Source organism: Macaca mulatta, chromosome 2 (genome assembly GCF_049350105.2).
Source record: "Macaca mulatta isolate MMU2019108-1 chromosome 2, T2T-MMU8v2.0, whole genome shotgun sequence".
Lineage (NCBI taxonomy): Eukaryota > Metazoa > Chordata > Mammalia > Primates > Cercopithecidae > Macaca > Macaca mulatta.
In genome coordinates, this window is record NC_133407.1 from 150501754 (window position 1) to 150526190 (window position 24437).

The 24437-nt window shown below is 42.2% G+C and overlaps 1 protein-coding gene and 1 long non-coding RNA gene across 4 annotated transcripts in view; both read right to left on the reverse strand.

The window, feature by feature from the left end:
* The window catches only part of VGLL4 (vestigial like family member 4), a 164326-nt gene that overhangs the window by 107115 nt on the left and 32774 nt on the right, over positions 1 to 24437 (reverse strand). Inside the window, exon 3 of one of the 3 annotated variants that reach the window (XM_077990227.1) lies at positions 6996 to 7128. The exons of the other annotated variants lie outside the window; for them this stretch is intronic. Coding sequence (XP_077846353.1) covers positions 6996 to 7074 — 79 coding nt within the window. The 5' untranslated portion in view covers positions 7075 to 7128. The remainder of the gene's footprint in view (positions 1 to 6995; positions 7129 to 24437) is intronic. 3 annotated transcript variants of the gene reach the window in all.
* On the reverse strand, positions 13088 to 19379 carry LOC144339306 (uncharacterized). Its single transcript, XR_013414201.1, has 3 exons — positions 18914 to 19379; positions 15215 to 15398; positions 13088 to 13366 (listed from the first exon to the last, which is right to left on the reverse strand). It is a non-coding gene; the product is annotated as an uncharacterized LOC144339306 (long non-coding RNA).

Genomic DNA, 24437 nt, shown 5'->3' on the forward strand with positions numbered 1-24437 from the left:
GAACCTGGAAGGCAGTGGTTGCAGTAAGCCGAGATCATGCCACTGCACTCCAGCCTGGGCAACAGAGCAAGACTCCACCTCAAAAAAAAAAAAAAAAGAATTCTATTGCTGTACACATTGAAGGTTTTGGACGGTTCTGTTATTACATACTTTATTTACATAACCTTGTTTCTGAAGTAAGCAAAATGATGGAATTTAATTTATCTATGCTGTAAGAAAACACATTTGTCATTTCTTTTTACATTTCATTAAAAGTAATGGCAAAAAACACAATTACTTTTGCACCAACCTAATACAATGTAATGTAAAAAGAAATGCAGGCTGGGCGTGGAGGCTCACGCCTGTAACCCCAGAATTTTGGGAGGCCGAGGCGGGAGGATCACCTGAGGTCAGGAGTTCTAGACCAGCCTGGCCAAATCTCTACTAAAAACACAAAAATCAGCCGGGCATGCTGGTGCACGCCTGTAATCCCAGCTACTCAGGAGGCTGAGGCAGGAGAATAGCTTGAACCCGGGAGGTAGATGTTGAGGTGAGCCGAGATCACGCCACTGCACTCCAGCTTGGGCAACAGATCGAAAGTCCATCTTAAAAAAAGAAAAAGAAAAAAGAAAAAAAGAAATGCAGCTGCAAATAGAACAGAAGCTGGACACAGACTGGTCCCTGGAAGGAAGGCAACCAGAGTCCAGTGCACTACTTTTGGATAGGGAGGTAATCAAGAGAGTACTCCATGGGGAGTACAAAGACCTGGACTCTGGTTTTAAGTCTACCTCTAGCTTCCTTGTGGCCCTGGGCAGTCACCTCTGCTTTCTGGAGCTCAGCATGTTCGTCTGTAAAATAAGGGAGTTGGACCAAAAGTTCGCTATGGTCCTTTTCAGTTCTAAACTCTGTGAATAGTTTACTTCAGCCTTGGAGCTGGCAGGGACAGCAGCTGAGAGTAGAATCTGGGGACTAGGGCTGGAGAACCGGGGCTGAATAACGTGGGACTGTGCAGTAAGGGGTCACCCATGAAACCTGGATCTAATAACACCATTTATTAAACCTCCATCTAATAACACCATTTACATTCTTGAATATTCCAGAAGCTCTACACTTAGGAACAGGTACTACCAAATTCCCTATTTGCCCTGAATATGGGGAGACGTAAGAGCTATAGTAACTATAAAATATGTTTTATAGGTCTTTTTTAAAATTGTGTACTTAGTGCCTTAATACATATGACAAAGAGTAAAAATTCATGCAGAATGCCATGATCTTCAGCCAATTCATACCAGTAACTAGTGACCAGGTGTCCCGATTTTCTGTTTTCTTTTTTCTTTTCTTTTTTTTTTTTGAGACAAGGTCTGGCTCTATCGCCCAGGCTGGAGTGCAGCAGCAACTACTAGAGATTGTCTTAAATGTCTCTAGTTAATTTCTAAATCAATTTGATTAATTCCAAAATAAAGTTCCAAATGCTGCTCACCAAAATGAAAGCAATTTGAACATCTTAATCTACTCTAAAAAGTCCCCCATAATGAAATCCCAGCACGCCTTCATCCACCTGCAGCTTCGCTAAAGCCACTTCACACTGTGCTGCCAGCCATAGCCTGAGGCTGAGTGACTCTGGAGTGGCAGAAAGAGCCTGCTGAGCAGCTGTGGGGGAAGAGGGCATCCAGCATTGCTCGCTGCAAAGGAAGTCAAGTCCTGACCACGCCTGAAGGCGCCTGACAAAGTCTCCACAGAACACCACGGCCAGGAGAGGCTGTGACAGCACTCATTCATTCCCCATATATTTACTGATCACCTCCCAGGTGCCAGGCACTGTTCTAGACACTGGAGATTCCATAGTCAACAAAATTAGACAAAACTCCCTCCTTTCGTGAGTTGCACATTCTAGTGCATGTGAAAGACAAATGAGAGAAATCAGGAAAAAAAAGCAGGAAACTGCAAGCAAGGCACAGGTGGGGCAAGAGACAAGGAAGGCTGCTCTGAGAAGGTGCCTCTGAGTGAAGACAGGAAGGGAGGACACAATCTGCCAGGATATTTGAAGAAAGCTCATTCTGTGCTGCGGGAAAGCACATGCAAAGGCCCCAAGGCAGGAGGAGGCCAGCGTGACTTCGAGGTCCTGGAAGAGCCACAGTTCTTATCTCTGCATGAGACGGGAAGCCACTGGAGGGCTTCTGAACAGAGCAGGGCCAGAATCTGAGTTCCCATTTTAAAGGCCCACTCCAGAACCAAAGTGGAGAACAGAGAAAAAGCAGATGGAGTTAGAAATGGGAAAGCAGCTATCTGTGGACTAGGGTGCTAGTCAGAGTGATGGCAAAAAGTGGTCAGAAGTGGGATAGATCTGAAGGTAGACCAAACAGAATTTGCTAGCAGACAGTTTGAGATGTGAGAGAAACAGAATCAAGGATGACTGTAAACTTTCCGGGCTCCATAAAAGACAAATGTATATCTGGGCATAATTACTACTCACACTGGACACAGGCTTGGAAATCCAGAGCCAAAGACTGTATAAACACTAAAAGGGCATCTCTAAGGACCTGAAAACCTACAGGCATCTAAGGCTCCTTAAAACACCAACCTTACAAAGAAATTCACTGTAATAAGTTGCTACTTACAAAACACGAACGCTACAACCATCCTATGTACTCCCCTCCACTCCCGTGTGCGTGCGCTCTCCCATCTGCGGCGCCTGCTCTCAGGTTCCCCCACCTCCAGCCTCCTTCCTGATTCCACTGCCTCATTCCACACACCTTGATACAGATCTTCTCCAAAGATCTAGCCTCATTTGCCTTTTCTTCTCTCTTTACAGTCTTTCACTCAGCAATCTCAATCACTTCCAGCAACAATCTCTTCAAAGAAAAGACCCCATAAATTTCTATCTCTGGCCTGACTCTTTACACAGTTTGAGAATTCGAATTACATTCTTGATACTACTACTTAATATCCTGCCACATCTCAAACTCACAAAGCCCGACACCGAGACTCCAATCTTCCCATCTCTTTGGCTAAAGCCAGGGGGTCATGACTGAGTGACAGGTTACAGAGCTTGGGTTCATTCCATAGGTTAACATGGAGCAAAATATGATTGCTGAGTTTTGCAATGATCTGTCCTTATCTTTCCTTCTGAACGTTCATACATGTTATCTGTTTCACCTCTTTAGCATGTTACTTTCTACCTTTATATTAGGTACCTTTTTATTAGGTAAAATGTGACATATACTAGTTACATATTGACATATATAGTATATGCTATGATCATTTATCATATACCATTTATCTGCATGTTTTATCTTACCTATTAGGCTATATCACCATTTAGGACCTAATGAATTTACCTTTACATAACTTCCGTGTAGTGTACAGGTGCTGCCCATAAAAAGGCCTCAATAAACATTTGTTTGATACAAAACACATGTGTAGAAGACCATGGAACGTGACCAACCACCAAAGCCAGCTCATTACAAATTTCTTCAAAAGGTGCTTCCTTTAAAACTCCCCCAGTATCATTAACCCTTGGGTTACATTTTCTTTATTCTACAACTAACAAAGGTTCCTTACAAATAGAGAATTTTTCTGACTCATTTCATGAGGGTCTCAAATTTCTATCTTCTTCTTTTTTTTTTTTTTTTTTGAGATGGGGTCTCACTCTATTGTGCAGGCTGGAGTGCAGTGGTGCGATCTCAGCTCACTGTAACCTCCACCTCCCAGGTTCAAGCATTTCTCCTGCCTCTGCCTCCCAACTAGGTGGGATTACAGGCACACACCACCACACCTGGCTAATTTTTGTATTTTTTTGTAGAGACCAGGTTTCACCATGTTGCCCAGGCTGGTCTCGAACTCCTGGTCTCAAGTGATCTGCCTGCCTTGGCCTCCCAAAGTGCTGGGATTACAGATGTGAGCCACAAACCCAGCCTCAAATTCCTATCTTCAAGCCACAGGAAACAACTAATTTCTTCAAGATATAAAAAAAAAAAAAAAAGAACAAACAAACCCCAAGAGTAGTATTTTGAAGGGAGACAGAATTTCAAACATCAAAACAACTGTGCCCTCATCTTCTGAGATGCCCGCTAGGGTAACCACTGTTTCTAAAAGCATCATGCTTACTGTTGCTTCTGGAAATTTGCTTATTCAAACGATCCAATCCCTTCTTCTCCTTGCTACTAAAAGTGCAGCATCAGCGGCAGCTGGGAGCTTGTCACAAATGCAAACGAACAAGCCCTATCTCAGACCTACTGAGCCAGACTCTTTGGGGCCCAGGAATCTTCATTTAACAAGCTCTCCAGGTAAACGTCTGAGAAGGACAGGCCTATCCCACGGCCAGAGTTACCTTTTGAAAACCCATCTCAACGTGTCATCAGAAACCTTAAATGGCCACAGGATAAAGTCCAAGCCTTTGCAGAAAGTGAAGGATCGTCATCATTTAATTGCCACAATCTTCCCATTAAGTCAATCAGCATGTGTTGACCACCTGCTCACACACCAGGCTCTCTTGCAGGTTTGGAGAAGATAGCTGTGAACTTGTCTGATAGCCCTGCTCTCATGGAGCTTACCTTCTCAGAGGGAAACTGACCTCAGAACTCATCTCCCGCCAACCACCCCGTCACCTGTGTTCTACCCACACTGCTGTCTTCACCCTTCTCCAAGTACATCCACACATTTCACAGACTTCACGCCAGGGTTCATGCTGTTTCCAACTCAGTACCAACCAGGCTGAAATCATCCTCCTTACTCTGGGCTTCTGCTCGTCTTCAAACACAGCAAAGGCTGCAGCCCTAGACTGTGATTCATATTTAAATGTCTTTTTCTCCTCTGCTGGGCAGTGTGAGCCTCAGGGGCAGAACCGTAGATCCTTCATCCTTGTATACGTGGCACCTAGCCACATGGCTTAGAATAAATAGCGTTTAATTAAACATTCTTAAAAATACAACTCAGAGATAGAATTTGTCTCTGTTCAAAATGCTTCCTTTGGAAATCTTTAAATTTTCCTCTAAAGTCGGTGTGGTGATGAGAGCCTGTACTCCCAGCTCAGGAGAAAGCCAGGAGGATCACTTGAGCCCAGGAGTTCAAGGTTGTGATGAGCTATGATGCCACTGCACTCCAGCCTGTGCAACAGAGTAAGACCCCGCCTCTAAAAAAAGAAGAAAGTTTTCCTCTAAAGTCTAAGACCTTCTTTTTTAATGACATTCATTTAAACAGTGGACAATATCTTTTGACAGTATAATTAGAATTTTGGCAATAGTCTAATAAATGATGTAAGACGGTGATAAAGATGGGCAATGCAACTGCTATTCTAAAACAAACTTTAAATATTAATAGAATTGATTATTTTGGTACATTTTATGACTGAAGGCAACTCCGAAAATGTCTTGCACAATGACAGCCTCACTCTAGTATTTTTATTCTAGAGTAAGGAATTAAAGTAACATTCTTTTTTTTTTTTTTTTTCATTTTATAGACACAGGGTCTCTCTCTGTAGCCCAGGCTGGAGTACAGTGGTGTGATCACAACTCATTATAGCCTCGACCTCCTGGTCCCAAGCAATCCTCCCATCTCAGCCTCCTGAGTAGCTGGGACTACAGGACACACACCACCATGTACTGCTAATTTTTAAATTTTTTGTAGAGATAGGGCAAGACTCCTGGCCTCAAGTGATCTTCTTGCCTTGGCCTCCCAAAGTGCTAGGATTACAGGCTTGAGCCACCACACCCAGCTAGAATAACACTCTTTTCAATGTTTCCATTCTGCCATGCTTTGGTAAAATGAAACAGAATCCCTCTTCCGGCAGGTAAATCTTCTCTTAAGACAATCAGACATGTTTTCAAGAATGCATTATGTATGGGAGGAGGGTGCAGGGAACATGTCTGTTTCTAAAACAAAGAAAAGCAAGAATATTCAAATGTGGATGGGCTACCATAAGTCTTCCCTATCATCCTCCCTTTTTCTACCCCCTTCCCACAACTTGGCACTTGAGGCACCTCCAGTGTTCCCTGGAAGACATTCAAAAGCAAAATAAATAATGGAAAGAAAACTGAAGTCTACGTTGGAAAGCCTTTGTCCTAATCCCAAATATTACAGCCTCAGGAAAGTACTTCTATTGTCTGGACCTCAGTTCCTTAAAAGGAAAGCTGAGGTTCCTTCCAGTTTAAAATGCTACCCACTTTCAATGTCTTCATCTCTAGAGAGGAGAGAACATGCCAACTTACCTGCGTCCCAGCAGCCCTTTTGGGAGGTATGCACGAAACTCTAAAGATTTGATTGAATCAAGTCACCCACCATTAAACATTTTCAATACTCCTATCCTAAATATGCCTTCATTTTTGCATTATGTATAAGTAATATAACCAATATAGCTACAGTAAACATTAGTGAGGCTCACTTTCTTTTTTTAAGACAAAAATAAATAAATGTCTATACTGACTTTCCATATCGTCTTTGGAACCCACTGATTGAGAGAGCAGTATCCTGCCTGGATATTAATGAGCTGCCTGGATATTAATGAGTACCTGCCACATAAAAGAGAGAGTGGTGAGCCAGGCACGGTGGCTCACGCCTGCAATGCCAGCACTTTAGGAGGCTGAGGTGGGCGGATCACCTGAGGTCAGGAGTTTGAGACCAGCCTGGCCAACATGGTGAAACCCCACCTCTACTAAAAATACAAAATTAGCCAGGCATGGTGGCGTATGCCTGTAATCCCAGCTACTCAGGAGGCTGAGGCAGAAGAATTGCTTGAAGCCGGGAGGCAGAGGTTGCAATGAGCTGAGATTGTGCCATTGCACTCCAGCCTGGGCGACAGAGACTCCGTCTCAAAAATAAATTTAAAAAAAAGGAGAGGGTGGTGGATTAAGGAGAATCGGCAGCAGCTGTCCCCATCCTTAAGACCACAGTCAGGCCTCAAGCATAAACAGTGTTTTCATGAAGTAACGAGGCTTTAGATAAACATACCACACTTTTTTTTGCAATACTATTTTGCCAGGTCAATTAAGAAAATGTGAAAATCAAAAGAACATTTTTACCATGGTGCAGACCTGGATGTCTCCAATTTTTGAGTGCATAGGACTCAGGGATTTTGTCAAAATGCGTATTCTCAGTCATCAGTTCTGCAGCGAGGACTACGATTGTGCATTTCTAACAAGTTCCCAGGTGACGCTGTGGGCCACATGTAAGTAGCAGAGGTAGAGAACACAGTTGTCCCTCAGTATTCGCCGGGGATAGGTCCCAGGACCCCCAGGCGTACCAAAATCCGTGCATACTCAAGTTCCGCAGTCCGCCCTGCAGAGCCTACCTGTACGAAAAGTCAAGGGTTTCACATCCCACAAATACTCTATTCTTGATCTGCTTTGAAAACATCCCCATAAGCGTAGGTGGACCCTCGCAGATCAAACACGTTGCTCAAGGGTCAACTGTATACGCCAGGCAGCAATATGCTTCCTAAAGGGACTCATTCTGAAGATACATGATCTAAAAATTCACTTTTTTTTTTTTTTTTTAAATAACTTCAACTGGGAAAATTCCATGAAGCCAGACCCTGGGCTCAAAGCCCAGGATCCAAGCCACACATCTCTTAAAAATAGGTTTTCAAAATGCCTTGCATTTTTTAAAAAAAGAATAGCACATTTGCCTACAATTCTAGTCAAAATTCTAGATATTCACCACTCTATTATTATTTTTTTACTAACTTCTTCCTTGTTCAGTTCTCACTTCCTCCTTGCCTGTCATTAAGCTGAGTCACAAAGCTGTCAACGCTCTGCTGCTTGCCAGGTAGATGCAACTCCTTTCTCCATTTGTTTATCTCCTGCAAAGCAGAATAATTTTTCTAAATTCGCTCAGATTCCCAGTGGCACACAGTATCATGCAGAAGAGTTGTGGAATTAGGAAACCAACAAGAAATTTTGTGGTTACTTCAAATCATCATCCTATAAAGATAACAACGATGAGTCCCTTGCAAAGCAAAAATGCTAGTTAACTACAAAACTGGAGTTTAAGTACAGAAGGTCAATTTCAAATGAATTCAGGATGCAAAAATCTTACAGACACCTGAGAAGTAACTTGATTGAACAGTTGAACACTGTACTCGTAGAGTTAAAATAGCTCAAGAAGAACGCATATGCTTCTATTCAGTTGTTTTTTTTTTTAATCCTGTTGCAAATTCTACTATCCTAGTATTTTCTTATGTTTAAAAATATCTTCATTCTCATTTACCATCCCTGGAGCAATATCCCTGGCAAATTCTTCACAATTCCCCATGAGTTTTCCAGCACAGATGCAGCTTTCCAAGTCAAAACTTGTACAAACATCATCTGTCAAACTTCTGCAAGGTAATGACATACTCATCCTGAGCTGTCTCGTCCCCTTGCAGAGACTTTGCTAAAATTCTTAGCATAGCAAGGACTTTCAAACAGCTTTCTCCAGCCCATTCATTGTACAGGTGAGGACACAGAGAACCAGTAATTTGCTTTTCTTCTATAAAAATGCTATAATACAAATGTATAATGCTACAGAAAAGATTTTCCTGGCTTCTTCACTTGTGCATTTTCTAATAATCTACAGAAGGCAGAGACAGCCAATTATAAGAAATAAAAGGTCTCTATTTATAAACATGTACCTAAGAAGCTACTAATAAAAAATTCTACAAAAGGAAAACGAGAACGCTGAACTCTCTATCTTATTTGAAAAAGAAAGGGCAGGCTGGGCGCGGTGGCTCAAGCCTGTAATCCCAGCACTTTGGGAGGCCGAGACGGGCGGATCACGAGGTCAGGAGATCGAGACCGTCCTGGCTAACACGGTGAAATCCCGTCTCTACTAAAAATACAAAAACTTAGCCGGGCGAGGTGGCGGGCGCCTGTAGTCCCAGCTACTCGGGAGGCTGAGGCAGGAGAATGGCGTGAACCCGGGAGGCGGAGCTTGCAGTGAGCTGAGATCCGGCCACTGCACTCCAGCCTGGGTGAGGGAGCGAGACTCCGTCTCAAAAAAAAAAAAAAAAAAAGAAAAAGAAAGGGCAGACATCGCACGATTCAAACCCAGCTTCCAGACTTCAGGGAGCTCTAGAAACCTGACCAGCCCACAACAAGAGACCCAGCCACCGGACTGGGGGTTCCACCAACAGTCAGCCCTCAGAAATCACCCGACACTGGGGCTCAGAATATAAGCTTTGCACATCCCCTTTTTTGAATTCAGGAATCTTCCCTGCCCTTAATCACAAGCAGACAACCAGATATCTGAGGGAAGCTACTAACGTGGAAGATAAGAGACCAAGTTAAACCAGAAAAGCAAATCAGAGGACACAGAGACTATACAAGAAGAAAACTAAAAAAATATATATATATATGTGTGTGTATATACAAAGTACCTCAGAACTACAATATCCGTAAAACAGGGTGTGACTTTTTTAATAGTTCTAGAAAACAAAAAACACAATAGCAGAAGTTTTGAAGATAATTGATAGAAGGATTAGAAAATCAAGTTGAGAAAAATCTACCAAAAGCAGAACGAGTCCAGAAGGGAAAAAGGGGGAAAGGCAGGGAAGTAGACTAGTCCGGGAGGTCCAAAACTGAAAAGTAAAATTGCCAGAAGAAAAGAAAGGAAGCCGAGATATGAAAATTTATCAGTGAAATCTAAGAAATTTCCCCCAGGAATGAGTTAGTAGACTGTAGGGGTTTACTGAGTGCCCAATATAATAGCTGCTTTTTCTTTTAAACCCCCAAGTCACGGCATTGTGAAATTTCAGAACACTAGGGACAAACAGATGACCCCATCAGTTTCCAGAGAGAAAAAACTGGTCACACACTAGCAGATGCGAAATCAGAATGGCCAGATGCGGTGGCTCAAGCATGTAATCCTAGCACTTTGGGAGGCCAAGGCAGGTGGATCACTTGAGGTCAGGAGTTCGAAACCAGCCTGAGCAACATGGTGAAACCCTGTCTCTACTAAAAATACAAAATTAGCCAGGCATGGTAGTGGCACCTATAATCCCAGCAACTCAGGAGGCTGAGGCAGGAGAATCACTTGAACCCGGAGGTGGAGGTTGCAGTGAGCTGAGATTGCACCACTGCACTCCAGCCTGGGTGAGAGAACAAGACTTTGTCTCAAAAAAAAAAAAAAATCTACAACTGGGAATTCTACACTCAGCCTATCAATCCAATGAGAATGGAGAAAAAAGATGTTATCTGCAATATCTCAAAATTTATCTTCCACACACTCTTTGTCAGGATAAGCTCTTCCAGCATGGAAGAGTGACCCCAGAAAGAGGACGACATGAGACACAGCACATGGGAGAAAAGTGAAGGAATCCCCGGAACGAACGTGAAGAGGGATCCCAGCATGGCACCCACGTGTGTCCCAGACACAGAACTGCAGCTGAGAGCCCAGACACAATCCCCAAGAGTTACTCTGTGCAGTCACTGTGCTAAGCAGTGCACAGGCAGCATCTCATTTAAATTCTACAATAACCCTGGAGATTAGCAATGATTAGCTGCTATTATGGGAATTTTAAAGATGGGGAAACTGAGAGTCAGCTAGGTTAATTTCCCCACTGTCACACAGCTTTGCGTGGCAGACATGAAACTCCAAACCCAGGCCTGCCACCCTTTTACACCTATACACGTGTCCACTGCAGGATTCTGTGAGATAAAACAGAAACCTGGAAATGTGAAGGAAAGAAAGGAAACACGGATTAAAAAGGCAAAGAGGACAAACACGTGAAACGGGACACCCGGGGAGAGATGAACGTTGGGTGTTATGCTCTTCTGTATTTATTTCCTATTTTAAAGATTTTTCCAAATTGAAAAAGGAAGGGGAGAAAGATAAGTGAACAGGAGGAGAAGAAAGTAATAAGGGGGGAAAATGGAAAGATGTAGGAAAAAGACATGAGACTAAGGAATACAATTGGAACAACGATCTTTGACATTCAGAAAGTGTAGTTTTAAAGAGCATATTCTCCCTCAATGATGTGAACTGATACATCTCATCCACTACTACATGATCAAATCCAAGGGACTTCCAAATTCCTTCCAACCATCTTTTCAGTTTTAATCAAAATGCAACATAGGCTGGGCACAGTGGCTCACGCCTGTAATCCCAGCTCCTCAGGAGGCTGAGGCATGAGAATCGCTTGAACCTGGGGGACGGAGGTTGCAGTGAGCCAAGACTGCGCCACTCACTGCACTCCAGCCTGGGGGATAGAGCAAGCCACTGTCTCAAAAAATAAAAATAAAAAGTAAAAAAAATGCAACACAGGCCAGAACAGGCATGAACCATGAGCGATGTGCTTACTACATTGAGGGGTCCTAGGGCAGTGAGGGGCTTGTCTAACTTCATGGACTCCTCTGCCCATAAACCAACTCAGATGTGTTTGCTCAGATGCTTTTAAACAAATAAAATGTTTTACACAAATGTAAAACCCCAGGGAGAAAGAAAAAAATATAAAAGTGTAATATATAAGTTATCCATTCTATAGACCTTTATAGAAGCTCACCTTAACAATGATGTTACTTAGATATGGAGAACTCACTTGTCTAACATCTGCAAACCTGCTCAGAGATAACAAACTTCATTCTTTTTAGATGCCTTTCTTAAAAGATTAGGCAATATACATCGTTTAGTTAATAATTTTCAACTAACGTAATTTAAAAGCTATACCCAATAGAGTTGAAATATCCAATTCAATAAAACAAACTGTTCAGTTAACTAAATTAATGGTGGGCTCAATAAGAGATGTTCTGACTTGATTTAGGTGTTTTTCTTTTTTGAGACGGAGTCTCGCTCTGTCGTCCAGGCTGGAGGGCAGTGGCGAGGTCTCAGCTCACTGCAAGTTCCACCTCCCGGGTTCATGCCATTCTCCTGCCTCAGACTCCCAAGTAGCTGGGACTACAGGTGCCCGCCACCAAGCTTGGCTAATTTTTTGTATTTTTTAATAGAGATGGGGTTTCACCATGCTAGCCAGGATGGTCTCAATCTCCCAACCTCATGGTCCACTCCCCTCGGCCTCAAAAAGTGCTGGGATTACAGGCATGAACCACCGCACCCAACCAATTTGGGTGTCTTTCTTACATTTTACTCTCACACTTTACCCTCATACAAAAATGTCTGCTTGCCTTACATAAAGACATACTTTGCCTTCAAGAGAATCTAATTTACTTTATCATATTTTATTCTTTACTTGCATTTTATCTTAGTTACACACCATATGTGACCTCCAAAAACCACAGAGAGCCAAGGATTATGAGCGGTTCAGAAATCCCATGGATATGTATAATTTAAAAATAATTTTACAACACCTATAGGCTATTGGTCTGACTTAATAATTAAAGAAATATAAAAGAATATGGTGCTGAAGTATAATATTTTATCTATTGAATCACAAATCTTGAAAAAAAAAAAAAAAAGGCCAATATCCCATACAGGTGAAATTAATACAACTGTAACTATTTTGTGGCATGATAAGTTGTTTCAAACCATTTAGAACTGTTTGAATATATTTGGATATAAATATAAAAAGTTTGCATATAAATATAAAAAACATTTAAGAAGTGTTACTATTTTATTCAGTAACCTGCCTGGAATTAGGAAATAACTGAAAAGAAGAAAAATAATATTAAAAAATAGTCACTATCTACAATAATTATTTATAAGCAGCCTACTTAATAAAAAGGGTAACAGATTAATAAGCAAATTATATTACATCAACTCCACATATTATGCAGCCACAGTAGCACTGTAAAATGGTTTAAAGCATTTGATAACTTTGTATTTAATCTATTCATTAAATTTTTTAATATAGAAAAAATTAAAAAATAAAAGTCATGCATAATTCTACCACTAAGAGACAACTACAGCTAAAATTGTTATACTTTTTTACTATGCAACACATGCACTTATGGCAGAGTTACTATCATACTATAGATGTAGTTTTATTGTTAAATATTTTGGTTGTTTTCAGTATTTTACAATACCACAGTAAGGATCACTGTGCAAATCTCAGATGATTTTCTTAGCATGCATTCCTAAAAGGAGAACTACTGAGTTAATGGTATGAGCAGTGTGCCAACTGCTACTCCCATAAGTGAGTGTGGGTATAATTTGTAATATTTTTTAAAAGAGCAGACTGCAATTTTTTTTTTTTTTTTTTTTTTTTGAGACAGGGTCTCACTCTGTCGTCCAGGCTGGAGAGCAGTGGTGTGATCATGGTTCACCGCAGCCTCAACCTCCCAGGCAAGAGGTCCTCCCACTTCAGCCTCCTGAGTAGATGGAACTACAGGCATGTACCACCACACCCAGCTAATTTTTTTTGTATTTTTTTTTTGGGAAAACATGAGGTCTCACCATGTTGCCCATGGTGGTCTCAAACTCCTGGGCTCAAGTGATCCACCCACCTTGGCCTCCCAAAGTGCTGAGATCACAGGCGTGAGCCACCACACCCAGCCCAGATTGCAAATTTTCAGAAGTGCTGTAGCGCATATGAACAAAAACTAGAACATACAAGTAACCATGTTTTAAAATTTCAGTTAGGCCAGGCCCGGTGGCTCACACCTGTAATCCCAGTACTTTGTGAGGCTGAGGTGGGTGGATTACGGGAAAACCTTGTCTCTACTAAAATACAAAAAATTAGCCAGGCGTGGTGGCACACACCTGTAGTCCCAGCTACTTGGGAGGCTGAGGCAGGGGAATCGCTTGAACCCGGGAGGCGGAGGTTGCAGTGAGCTGAGATCGCACCACTGTACTCCATCCAGCCTGGCGACAGAGCAAGACTTTGTCTTTTAAAAAAAAAAAAAAATCAGTTAATGGGTAGCCATATTGCTTTATAGTCTAAATGAGTAACTCCTGGGCTAGCTTCAATAGACGCCATCATTCTCAGATTTTAGCCCTCAAGAATAGAGGCTCCCTAGTTTGCTTTTTGTTTTTGAGGCAACAGAGTCTCACTCTGTCGCCCAGGCTAGAGTGCAGTAGCACCATCTCAGATCAATGCAACCTCCCACCTCCCGGGTTCAAGTGATTCTTGTGCCTCAGCCTCCCAAGTAGCTGGGACTACGGGCAGGCACCACCACATCTGGCTAATTTGTTGTATTTTTCATACAGATGGGATTTCACTATGTTGGCCAGGCTGGTCTCAAACTCCTGACCTAAAATGATGTATCCACCTCAGCCTCCCAAAGTGCTGGGATTACAGGCGTGAGCCTCCACACCCAGCCCAAGGCTCCCTAGTTTGATTGACACCACATAAAATGCCTCTGACCCACAGCTAAATTCTTAGTGTCATGGTATTTTCCCTCTAGAACACAGAGTAGTAATTCTGACCTAATGACCTTTCTGCAGGAATGCTGCTCGTGGCAGCAACATTCCTTTCCTTTAAAGTGGCTTTTGCTTAGGTGAGGGATATACAGCCATTCATTATAATATTTTCCCTCAATCGCTTGAGTCCAGGAGGTCGAGACTGCAGTGAGCCACAATCGCGCCATGGCACTACAGCCTGGGCAACATACATATGTTCTCCCTCTTTGTTTATGTCGGAAATTTTTTTATGATTAAAAAAAAATTTAAGCACATTAATTTTAAAAACAACTCATAGCAAAGGAATGTTCCTAAGAAATGCCATCTCATTTTGTAAGTACAGTCATGCCCTGCATAACAACGTTTCAGTCAATGACAGACGGCATTTGCCACGGTGGTTCCATAAGGCTATAAAGAGCTAAAAAATTCCTACCGCCTACTGACATCACAGCCATTATAATGTTGTGCAACGCCTTGCGTGTTTGAGGTGATGCTGGTGGAAACACACCTGTGCTGCCAGTCATACAAAAGTCTGGCAGATACAATTATGTGCAGTATATAATAATAATAATAAATGACCCTGTTATTGGCTTATATATTTACTGTACTTTTTAATCACTCCTTTAGGGTACACTCCTTCTACTTACATGTATTTTTTAAAGTTAACTATGAAACAGCCCCAGGCAGGTCCCTCAGGAGGTGTCCAGAAGAAGGCATTGTTATCACAGGAGGTGATGGCTTCATGCAGTTACTGCCCCTGAAGACCTTCCAGTGGGACAGATGTGGAGGTGCAAAACAGTGATATTGAGAATCCTGACCCTTGTCTAGGATAATGTGTTTGTGCCTGAGTTTTTAACAAAAAAAGTTTTAAAAGTAAAAATTTAAAAAAAATTTAGTAGAAAAATGTTTACAGAGTCGGGCACGGTAGCTCACACCTGTAATCCCAGCACTTTGGGAGGCCGAAGTGGGCGGATCACGATGTCAGGAGATCAAGACAAGCCTGGCCAGCATGGTGAAACCCCATCTCTACTAAAAATACAAAAATTAGCCAGGCGTGGCAGCATGTGCCTGTAATCCCAGCTACTTGGGAGGCTGAAGCAGGAGAACTGCTTGAACCTGGGAGTTGGCGGTTGCAGTGAGCTGAGATTGCGCCACTGCACTCCAGCCTGGGCAACAGAGCGAGACTGTCTCAAAAAAAAGAGAAGAAAAATGTTTATAGAATGAGAATATAAAGAAAGAGAATATTTTTGTTCAGCTGTACAGTGTGTTTGGTTTTAAGCTAAGTATTATTATGAGTCAAAAAGTTTTTTTTAAAAAGTTTATGAAGTTAAAACTACAGTAACCTAAGGTTAGTAATTTATTGTTGAAGAGAGAAATACATTGTTAAAATAAAGTTAATGTAGCCTACGTGTGCAGTGTTTGCAGAGTCATAGGGTACAGTACTGTCCTCGGCCCTGCCATTCACTCACCACTCACTACTCACCCAGTGCAACTTCCAGTCATGGTAAGTGCCCTGTACGAGTATCTCAATGCTTATCTTTTATACTGTATTTTTACTGTAACTTTTCTATGTTTAGATACACAAATACTCATCACTGTGTTCAAACTGCCCACAGTATTCCGTGCAGTCGCGTGCCACAGGGGTTTGTAGCCCAGATGCAACAGGCGATCCCACATAGCCTAGATGCGCAGTCAGCTGAGTGCAGTGGGCTGTGAGCCTGGGTTTATCAAGCACACTCTGTGATGTTCACACATGACACAATCGCCTAAGGACGCATTCTCAGGAGTATCCCTGCTATGCAAAGCCTGACTGTACTCCCTATTATTACAACCCCGAGCTATTTTCCACAGCAGCATGGTCATCACTGTCCCTAGACACCACCAAATTTACATCTACTCAGAGAAATAATTATATCCCATTTAACATTTTAAATAAGTACTACACAAAGATACTCTGGAAGGTCAAAAGCCGCATTATTCTTGGCCTGAGGAAATCGAGATGATCACAGGGCTGTGCGGGAGACCAGTAGCACCAAAACAAAAGGTCCAGTAACACACTAAGGCGAATGCCAGGAGGGCAGCGGGAGGACAGCGGGAGGACATCGCACACCGTCTCAGTGCACACCATTCAGCCACTCTTTTCTCACCCTGATGCCAAGTTCCTGAGTAACACTCCGAGTAAAACGTGGACGACTCACTCCAGACAGTGCACTTAGTGTCCACCCACACTCACATGGCATAGTGGAACAGACACCTGCTAGGAAGTCAGCTGGGCCTGATTTCCCATCCCGTCTCTGCCACCGACTTGCTGTGAGACCACAGGCAAGCTACGAGCCCTGCAAAGCAGAGGTGACGCTTCCCACCTCAGCACTTAGCATGGCACCTGGTGTGGCACGTGCACGGGTTGCGTATCTGTTGAGTGAATGGGTGGGTGGCGTAATCCCCGCAGTGAAGCTGCCTACACTATTTCAATGGGAGCCTCCCACTCCCCCACCCCCACACCCCCCTTCCCTTCTCTTTCTATGGGTCTCTGCCTTCCCTCCCTCAGAAATGTGCTGTTCCCATGGGGTTCATAATTGTTCTTTCTAAATACATTCCAAATCATATTTCTAGGAATGACAACCTGATCTGGTAGTGATAAAGGTTTATCATCTTTCCCAGAATTAGCTCCCTTTCTAAAATTCTCTTTTTCTCAACCAATCAATCAAAACCAATACCTACTATGAGCTCTAGACTGTGCTGGGCACTAGGAAAAAACTGAGAATGTGTGATTCTACCCTCAAGAATGTTATACCCACTTGGGTATAAACATTGGATGTAATAAACTAACCAACATGAGAAACAAACATAGAAAATGATAAGCTGTAAATTCCATTCATCGAAAGATTATTTAACTGAAAATCCAACTATATGTGAAAAATATAAGAACTAGAGAATAGTTCAAAAGACAGAAAGAAAGAAAGGCTTAGGACAGCCAGGATGGAAGTAGGAATAAAAGCATGCACACATTCTCAGACCTAGTAATTCACTTCTGGAAACTCTATAAGGAAATAACCCAAAACGGGATAGGAATGTAGCAGCTTTCTGAATAAAAGATGTTCATTGCAGTATTAGGTATAAAAGAGAAAAATTAGAAAGAATTCTAAAATTCAAACCTAAAAGAGCATCCGTTTTGGCCGATGCACTGGGTACATACATCATAGAACGATTAAGGTATTCAGGAAGATGTCCTAACATTACAGAATGCTTATATTTTGTTAAATGGAAAGAATATTTTAAAATGTACCCAGCATCTCACAATGAACACAAGAAACAAGAAAGGATGCAGGGAAGATGGGAAGAAGCAAGGCAAACGGTAATAGAGATATTCTGAAGGACGGGATCATGAGGTTTTTTTTTTCCCATTTTCTCTGAATTTATCAGGCTTTCTTCAACGAGCAGGTGCTGTATGTATAATGATAGCTTAATGAAAGTTGAAACACTATAAGAAAATACAGTGTCCTATGTCCTTTGGTCAGAGGAGAATGCTTCACTCAGAGCCCAGTGTGTCTTTCTTCATTCATTCATTCAGGAGCCTGGCTGTGCTCTAGACACTGCGAACACAGCACTAAGTAGGCCGGCGTTGGGAGTCCGCTGTGATCCAGCCCAGCAGCTCATGGAGGAGCTGCCTTTCCACCAGGCACCATGCGCACAGGGTCAGGCCCACGGCACTTTTGGGGCCCATGAAAATTGTTTGTTTCCACAATCTCAGAAGAAAAACATGAACTATTAGGATAAAAAAAAGTTTTATTATATAGTATTAATAATTTCATCTGTATACCAATGTGGTTGTAAAAATGTAATTTGTAGTATCTTTTTAATGAAGGAAGGGGCTCATGAGTGTTGGATGCAGCCCAGGGGGACACACGCTAAGGGTGGAATGCGAAGGAGCCAGCGAGTCAGATTCGAGAAGGGCATTTCAGGCAGAGCGCAGCTGCTGCAGAGGTCCTGAAACAGGGCGACAGCCATAACAGCGTGAGGGAAACGGGCGACATGACAAAGGCCAGGTGTGGCCACATCTCCAAGGGATAAAGACAAAGTGGAACACAGTTAGACATGATAAGGGATTTAGGCCGGGCACAGTGGCTCACACCTGTAATCCCAGCACTTTGGGAGGCCAAGTGGGTAGATCACTTGAGGTCAGGAGTTCAAGACCAGTCTGAACAACAAGGCGAAACCCTGTCTCTACTAAAATTACAAAAATTAGCCAGGTGTGGCTGGGTGTGGTGGCTCACGCCTATAATCTTGGCACTTTGGGAGGCTGAGGCAGGCAGATCAGTTGAGGTCAGGAGTTTAAGACCAGCCTGGACAACATGGTGAAACCCCATCTCTACTACAAATACAAAAAATTAGCTGGGTGTGGTGGTGGGCACCTGTAATCCCAGCTACTTGGGAGGCTGAGGCAGGAGAATAGCTTGAACCCGGGAGGTGGAGGTTGCAGTGAGCTGAGATCGCACCACTGCACTCCAGCCTGGGTGACAGTACAAGACTCTGTCTCAAAAAAAAAAATTTATATATATATATATATGCCAGGTGTAGTGGGCGCCTGTAATCCCAGCTACTCCGAAGGCTGTGACAGGAGAATCCCTTGAGCCCAGGAGGTGGAGGTTGCAATGAGCCAAGATCTCACAATTGCACTCCAGCTTGTGTGACAGAGTAAGACTTTCTCCAACGAAGAATATAACTTTCTCTGATGGTACTGAAATGCCTCCTTTCAATAGGGATGGAAATTGGAAGAACACCAGGAGTAGTTACAAGGATGTAGATTTCCACATAATTGAACTTGTCCAACTCCTAAAACTGTTTAACAATGGACTGTTTAACAATGGAACAAACTCTCCATCTCTTACATCCAAGCAGAGGATAGAAGCCAAATGTCAGGAATCTTGCAAAGGGCACCCCTGCATAAAAAGGGAGATTGAACAAGAGGACAATCAAGGTCCTATCCATTCCTTTACAGGCCTAAATTAGCATCTTCTGCATGGAAGTCTTCAAAGGGAAGCAGAGGTCTCCTGCGAGTGGGGCAAATTAAACCACATGAGAGGCCAGGCGTGGTGGCTCACACCTGTAATCCCAGAACTTTTGGAGGCTGAGGCGGGCAGAGCACCTGAGGTCAGGAGTTCAAGACCAACCGGCCAACACGGTGAAAATACAAAAACCAGCTGAGCGTGGTGGCGGGCGCCTGTAATGCCAGCTACTCAGGCGGCTGAGGCAGAAGAATTGCTTGAACGTGAGAAGCCAAGGTTGCAGTGAGCCAAGATCACAACAGAGCGAGACTGTCTCAAAAAAATAAAAACAAACCACATGAGATACGACCTTACCCCAATCAGAATGGCCATTTATTAAAAAGTCAGGAAACAACAGATGTTGGCACAGACATGGTGAAAAGGGAACACTTAAACACTACTGGTGGGATAATAAATTAGTACAACCTCTATGGAAAGCAGTATGGAGATTTCTCAAAGAACTAAAAGTAGATCTACCATTCAATCCAGCAATCCCACTACTGGGTTATCTACCCAAAGGAAAAGAGGTCCTTATATTAAAAAGTCACCTGCATGTGTACGCAACACAATTCACAATTGCAAAGATACTGAATCAACTTCAGTGCTCATCAATCGATGAGTGGATAAAGAAAACGTGATGTGATAACCTGAGGTCAGAAGTTCAAGACCAGCCTGGCCAACATGGTGAAACCCTGCATCTACTAAAAATACAAAAATTAGCCAGGCGTGGTAGTGCATGCCTGTAATCCCAGCTACTCCAGAGGCTAAGACAGGAGAATCACTTCAACCCAGAAGGCAGAGTTTGCAGTGAGCCGAGATCGCACCACTGCACTCCAGCCTGGGCGACAGAGGGAAAAAAAAAAAAAACCTCAACCTTGTAAAAATAACTCCACTCTTACTTTTAATTATGGTAACCTGTAGTAGAAAATTTTAAATTCTGTATATTCTAAAGGTTTTACTTTTTAACTTCTGGGTATTAGTTTACTTAAGGACTTCCCAGCCATGTGTGATGGATCACACCTCTAATCCCAGAACTTTGGGAGGCCAAGGCAGGTGGATCACTTGAGGTCAGGAGTTTGAAGCCAGCCTGGCCAACATGGTAAAACCCTATCTCTACTAAAAATTCAAAAATCAGCCGGGCCTGCTGGCACACATCTGTAGTCCCAGCTACTCGGGTGGCTGAGACAGGACAATTGCTTAAACCTAGGAGGTGGAGGTTGCAGTGAGCTGAGATCACACCACTGCACTCCAATCTGGGTGAGAGTGAGACCCTGTCTCAAAAAAAAAAAAAAAAAAAAAAACAAAGGAAGGACTTCCCTACTACAGGTTTGTTATTATAATATATATGAAGAATATGAACTTTTAAATATATGGTGAAGTTCTTTAATCCATATGAAATTTATTTTGGAGAGCTTTTGGGATGGAAATTTATGCTAACAAACTTAGCATGAAGTAAAAAACCTTTTTTTTTTTTTCCTTGAAAAAAAGACAGGACCTTACTTTGTCACCCAGGCTGGAATGTAGTGGCCCGATCATGGCTCACTGCAGCCTTGAACTCCCAGACTCAAGCGATCCTCCCACCTCAGCCTCCCAAGTAGCTGGGACCACAGGCATGCACCACCATGCCCAGCTAATTTTTTTATCTTTTGTAGGAGACAGGGTTTTGCCATGTTGCCCAGGCTGGGTTTGAACTTCTGAGCTCAAGCTTTGGACCACCTCGGCCTCTCAAAGTGCTGGGATTACAGGTGTGAGCCACCACGCCTGGTACCTAACATAACTTTCTTCCAAATAATTGGCCAACTATTTCAACCTTTTTCTGTGTGTGTGTGTGTGTGTGTGTGTGTGTGCGCGCGTATAAACAGAAAAGTAAAATTTCTATTTTCATTTGGAATTCCTTTTGGTTTTATTTTCCGTTTGCTTTTTGAGTTTTTTGTGATTTTTTTAAGTTTAGAAAAAAATATGCAGGTTTGTTCTACAGGTGAACTTCTGTCACAGGGGTTTGTAGTACAGATTATTTTGTCACTCAGGCACTAAGCCAAGTCCTCAATAGTTATTTTTTCTAATCCTCTCCCTCCACCCACCTTCCATCCTCAAGTAGGCCCCAGTATCTGTTATTTGCCTCTTTGTGTCATGAGTTCTCATCATTTAGCTTCCACTTATAAGTGAGATAAGTGAGAATGTAAGGTATTTGGTTTTCTGTTCCTGCATTAGTTTACTAAAGATGATAGCCTCCAGCTCCATCTATGTTCCTGCAAAAGACATGATCTCATGCTTTTTTGTGGCTGCATAGTATTCCATGGTGTATATGTGCCACATTTTTTTTTTTTTTTTTTGAGACAGAGTCTCGCTGTGTCGCCCAGGCTGGAGTGCAGTGGCGCAATCTTGACTTACTGCAACCTCCACCTTCCGGGTTCAAGCGATTCTCGTGCCTCAGCCTCCTGAGTAGCTGGGATTACAGGCATGCGCCTCCACAGCTGGCTAATTTTTGCATTTTTAGTAGAGACAGGGTTTCATCATGTTGGTCAGGCTGGTCTCGAACTCCTGACCTTGTGATCTGCCTGCCTTGGCCTCCCAAAGTGCTGGGATTACAGGTGTGAGCCACCACGCCCGGCCACATTTTCTTTATGCAATCTGTCACTGATGCACAGTTAGGCTGATTCCAACTCTTTGTTATTGTGAACAGAGCTGCAATGAACATTCACATGTGTCTTTATGGTAAAATGATTTATATTCCTTTGGGTATATACCCAGAAATGTGAAAAGATAAGCTACAAAATGGGAGAAAATATTTGCAAATCCTTCATCTGATGAGAGTCTAGTAGCCAGAATAAAGAATTGTTACAACTCAACAACAGAAAGACAAACAACTCAAAAATGGGCAAAGCAAGAGGTCAAGGCTGTGGTGAGCTATGATCGCACTGTGCACTCTAGCTTGGGTGACAGAGCAAGACTCTATCTCAAAAAAAAAAAAAAGTTTTTTTAAATGGGCAAAGGACTTAAACAGTCATTTTTCCAAATTAGATATACAAATAGCCAACAGGCACATGAAAAGATGCTCAACATCACTAATCATTAGGCAAATACAAATCAGAACGAGATACCACCTCACACTTACTAGGATGGCTGCTGTTTAAAAAACAAAATAACGAATGTTGGTGAGGATGTGGAGAAATTGGAACCCTTGTGTATGGGAATGTAAAATGGTCCAGTCTCTATGGAAAACAGGAGGGCAGTTAATCAAAAAATGTTTTAAAAATTTCCATATGATCCAGCAGCTCTGCTTCTGGGTGTATACCGAAAAGAATTGAAAGCAGGCTCTCAAAAAAAATATTTGCACACTCATGTTCATAGCAGCATTATTCACTTGGGTCTGTTGATCTGTCCATCCACAGATAAATGAACAGTGGCCTATACATACAATGGAATATTATTTCATCCTATAAATGAAGGAAATTCGGATACATGCTACAATATGGATGAACCTTGAGGACATTATAGTAAATGAAGTCAGTCACAAAAAGTCAAATGCTGTATGATTCCACATGTATGAAGTACCCAGAATAGTCACATTCCTAGACAGAGTGGAACGGTGGTTGCCAGGGGCTGGTAAATGGGGAAATGGGGAGTTCTGTGTTCAAGTGATGTAGAGTTTCAGTTTTACACAACGAAAAGAGTTATGGATGGGTGGTGGTGATGGTTGCCCATCACATGTATTTAATACCACTGAACTGTATGCTTAAAATGGTTAAGATGGTAAATTTCATGTTATGTGTATTTCATCACAATAAAAAACAATTTTTTAATCATTCATTCTTCCTCCGTGGATTTTGAATTTTGTCCCTATGATATATAAATTCCTATATCTCATGTGTATACATGTTTCTGAGCTCCATTCTGTTTCATTTATTCTCTCTCAGCATTTTTCAAACAACAAGGCACAATCCATTGGTGGTTCCTAAAATCAGCTGAAAAAGATTGGCCAGGCGCGGTGGCTCACACCTGTAATCCCAGCACTTTGGGAGGCCGAGGCGGGCGGATCACAAGGTCAGGAGATCGAGACCACGGTGAAACCCCGTCTCTACTAAAATTACAAAAAATTAGCCGGGCGTGGTAGCGGGCGCCTGTAGTCCCAGCTACTCAGGAGGCTGAGGCAGGAGAATGGCGGGAACCCGGGAGGCGGAGCTTGCAGTGAGCCGAGATTGCGTCACTGCACTCCAGCCTGGGCGACAGAGCGAGACTCTGCCTCAAAAAAAAAAAAAAAAGAAAAAGAAAAAGAAAAAGATTATAACCACCATTATTGTTGTTATCTTCTAATGAAGTAGAATAGGATAGAAAATAGAATACTTCTAACATAGTAAAGTACTACCCCATGAAATTTGTGTGTGTGTGTGTGTGTGTGTGTGTGTGTGTGTAGAGTTGGCTGAGTTGTAAAATACATTTGTTACCATGGATTTGTCGCCCAAAGAAGTTTAAGAAATACTGCTGTAATTATCCCTATGTCAGTATTATCCCATTCCAACTACTACATAGTAATAAAATTTATAAAGTGTTTTAATGTCTGATATTAAAATAAGCAAGCAACTGCCTTCCCTCCCCGCCTCTTTTCTTTCAAAAATTTTCAGGTAAACTTCAGAATCAGCTTATCAATTAAAAATAATACTTTTGATATTCCAATTAGGATATATTCAATGTAGAGATTAATTTGAATGTAACTGATATCTTTGACTGAATTTTCCTATGTAGAAATGCCTATATTTCTATTTCAGTAGTTTTATGATTTATTCACAAAGGTCTTAACATGTTTTTTTGTTTTGTTTTGTTTTGTTTTTTAAGAGATATGGCTCTTGCTATGTTACCCAGGCTGGTGTCAAACTCCTGGCTTTAAGCAATCTTCCCACCTCAGCCTCCCACAGTGCTGGGATTACAGGTGTGAGGCACTGTATCCAGCCCTGAGACTTCTGAGATAATTTCTAACTGGTTATTTCAAGTGAACAGAGATAATATTGATTTTTACATATCACTCTTACAACCAGCTGCCTTACTTAAGTCTCTAATTAGTCCTAGGAGGTTTTCCCCCATTTATTGTTATGATTTTCTGGTAGACTATTATGACACCTGAAAATTATAGTTTTTCCTATATCTTTTCAG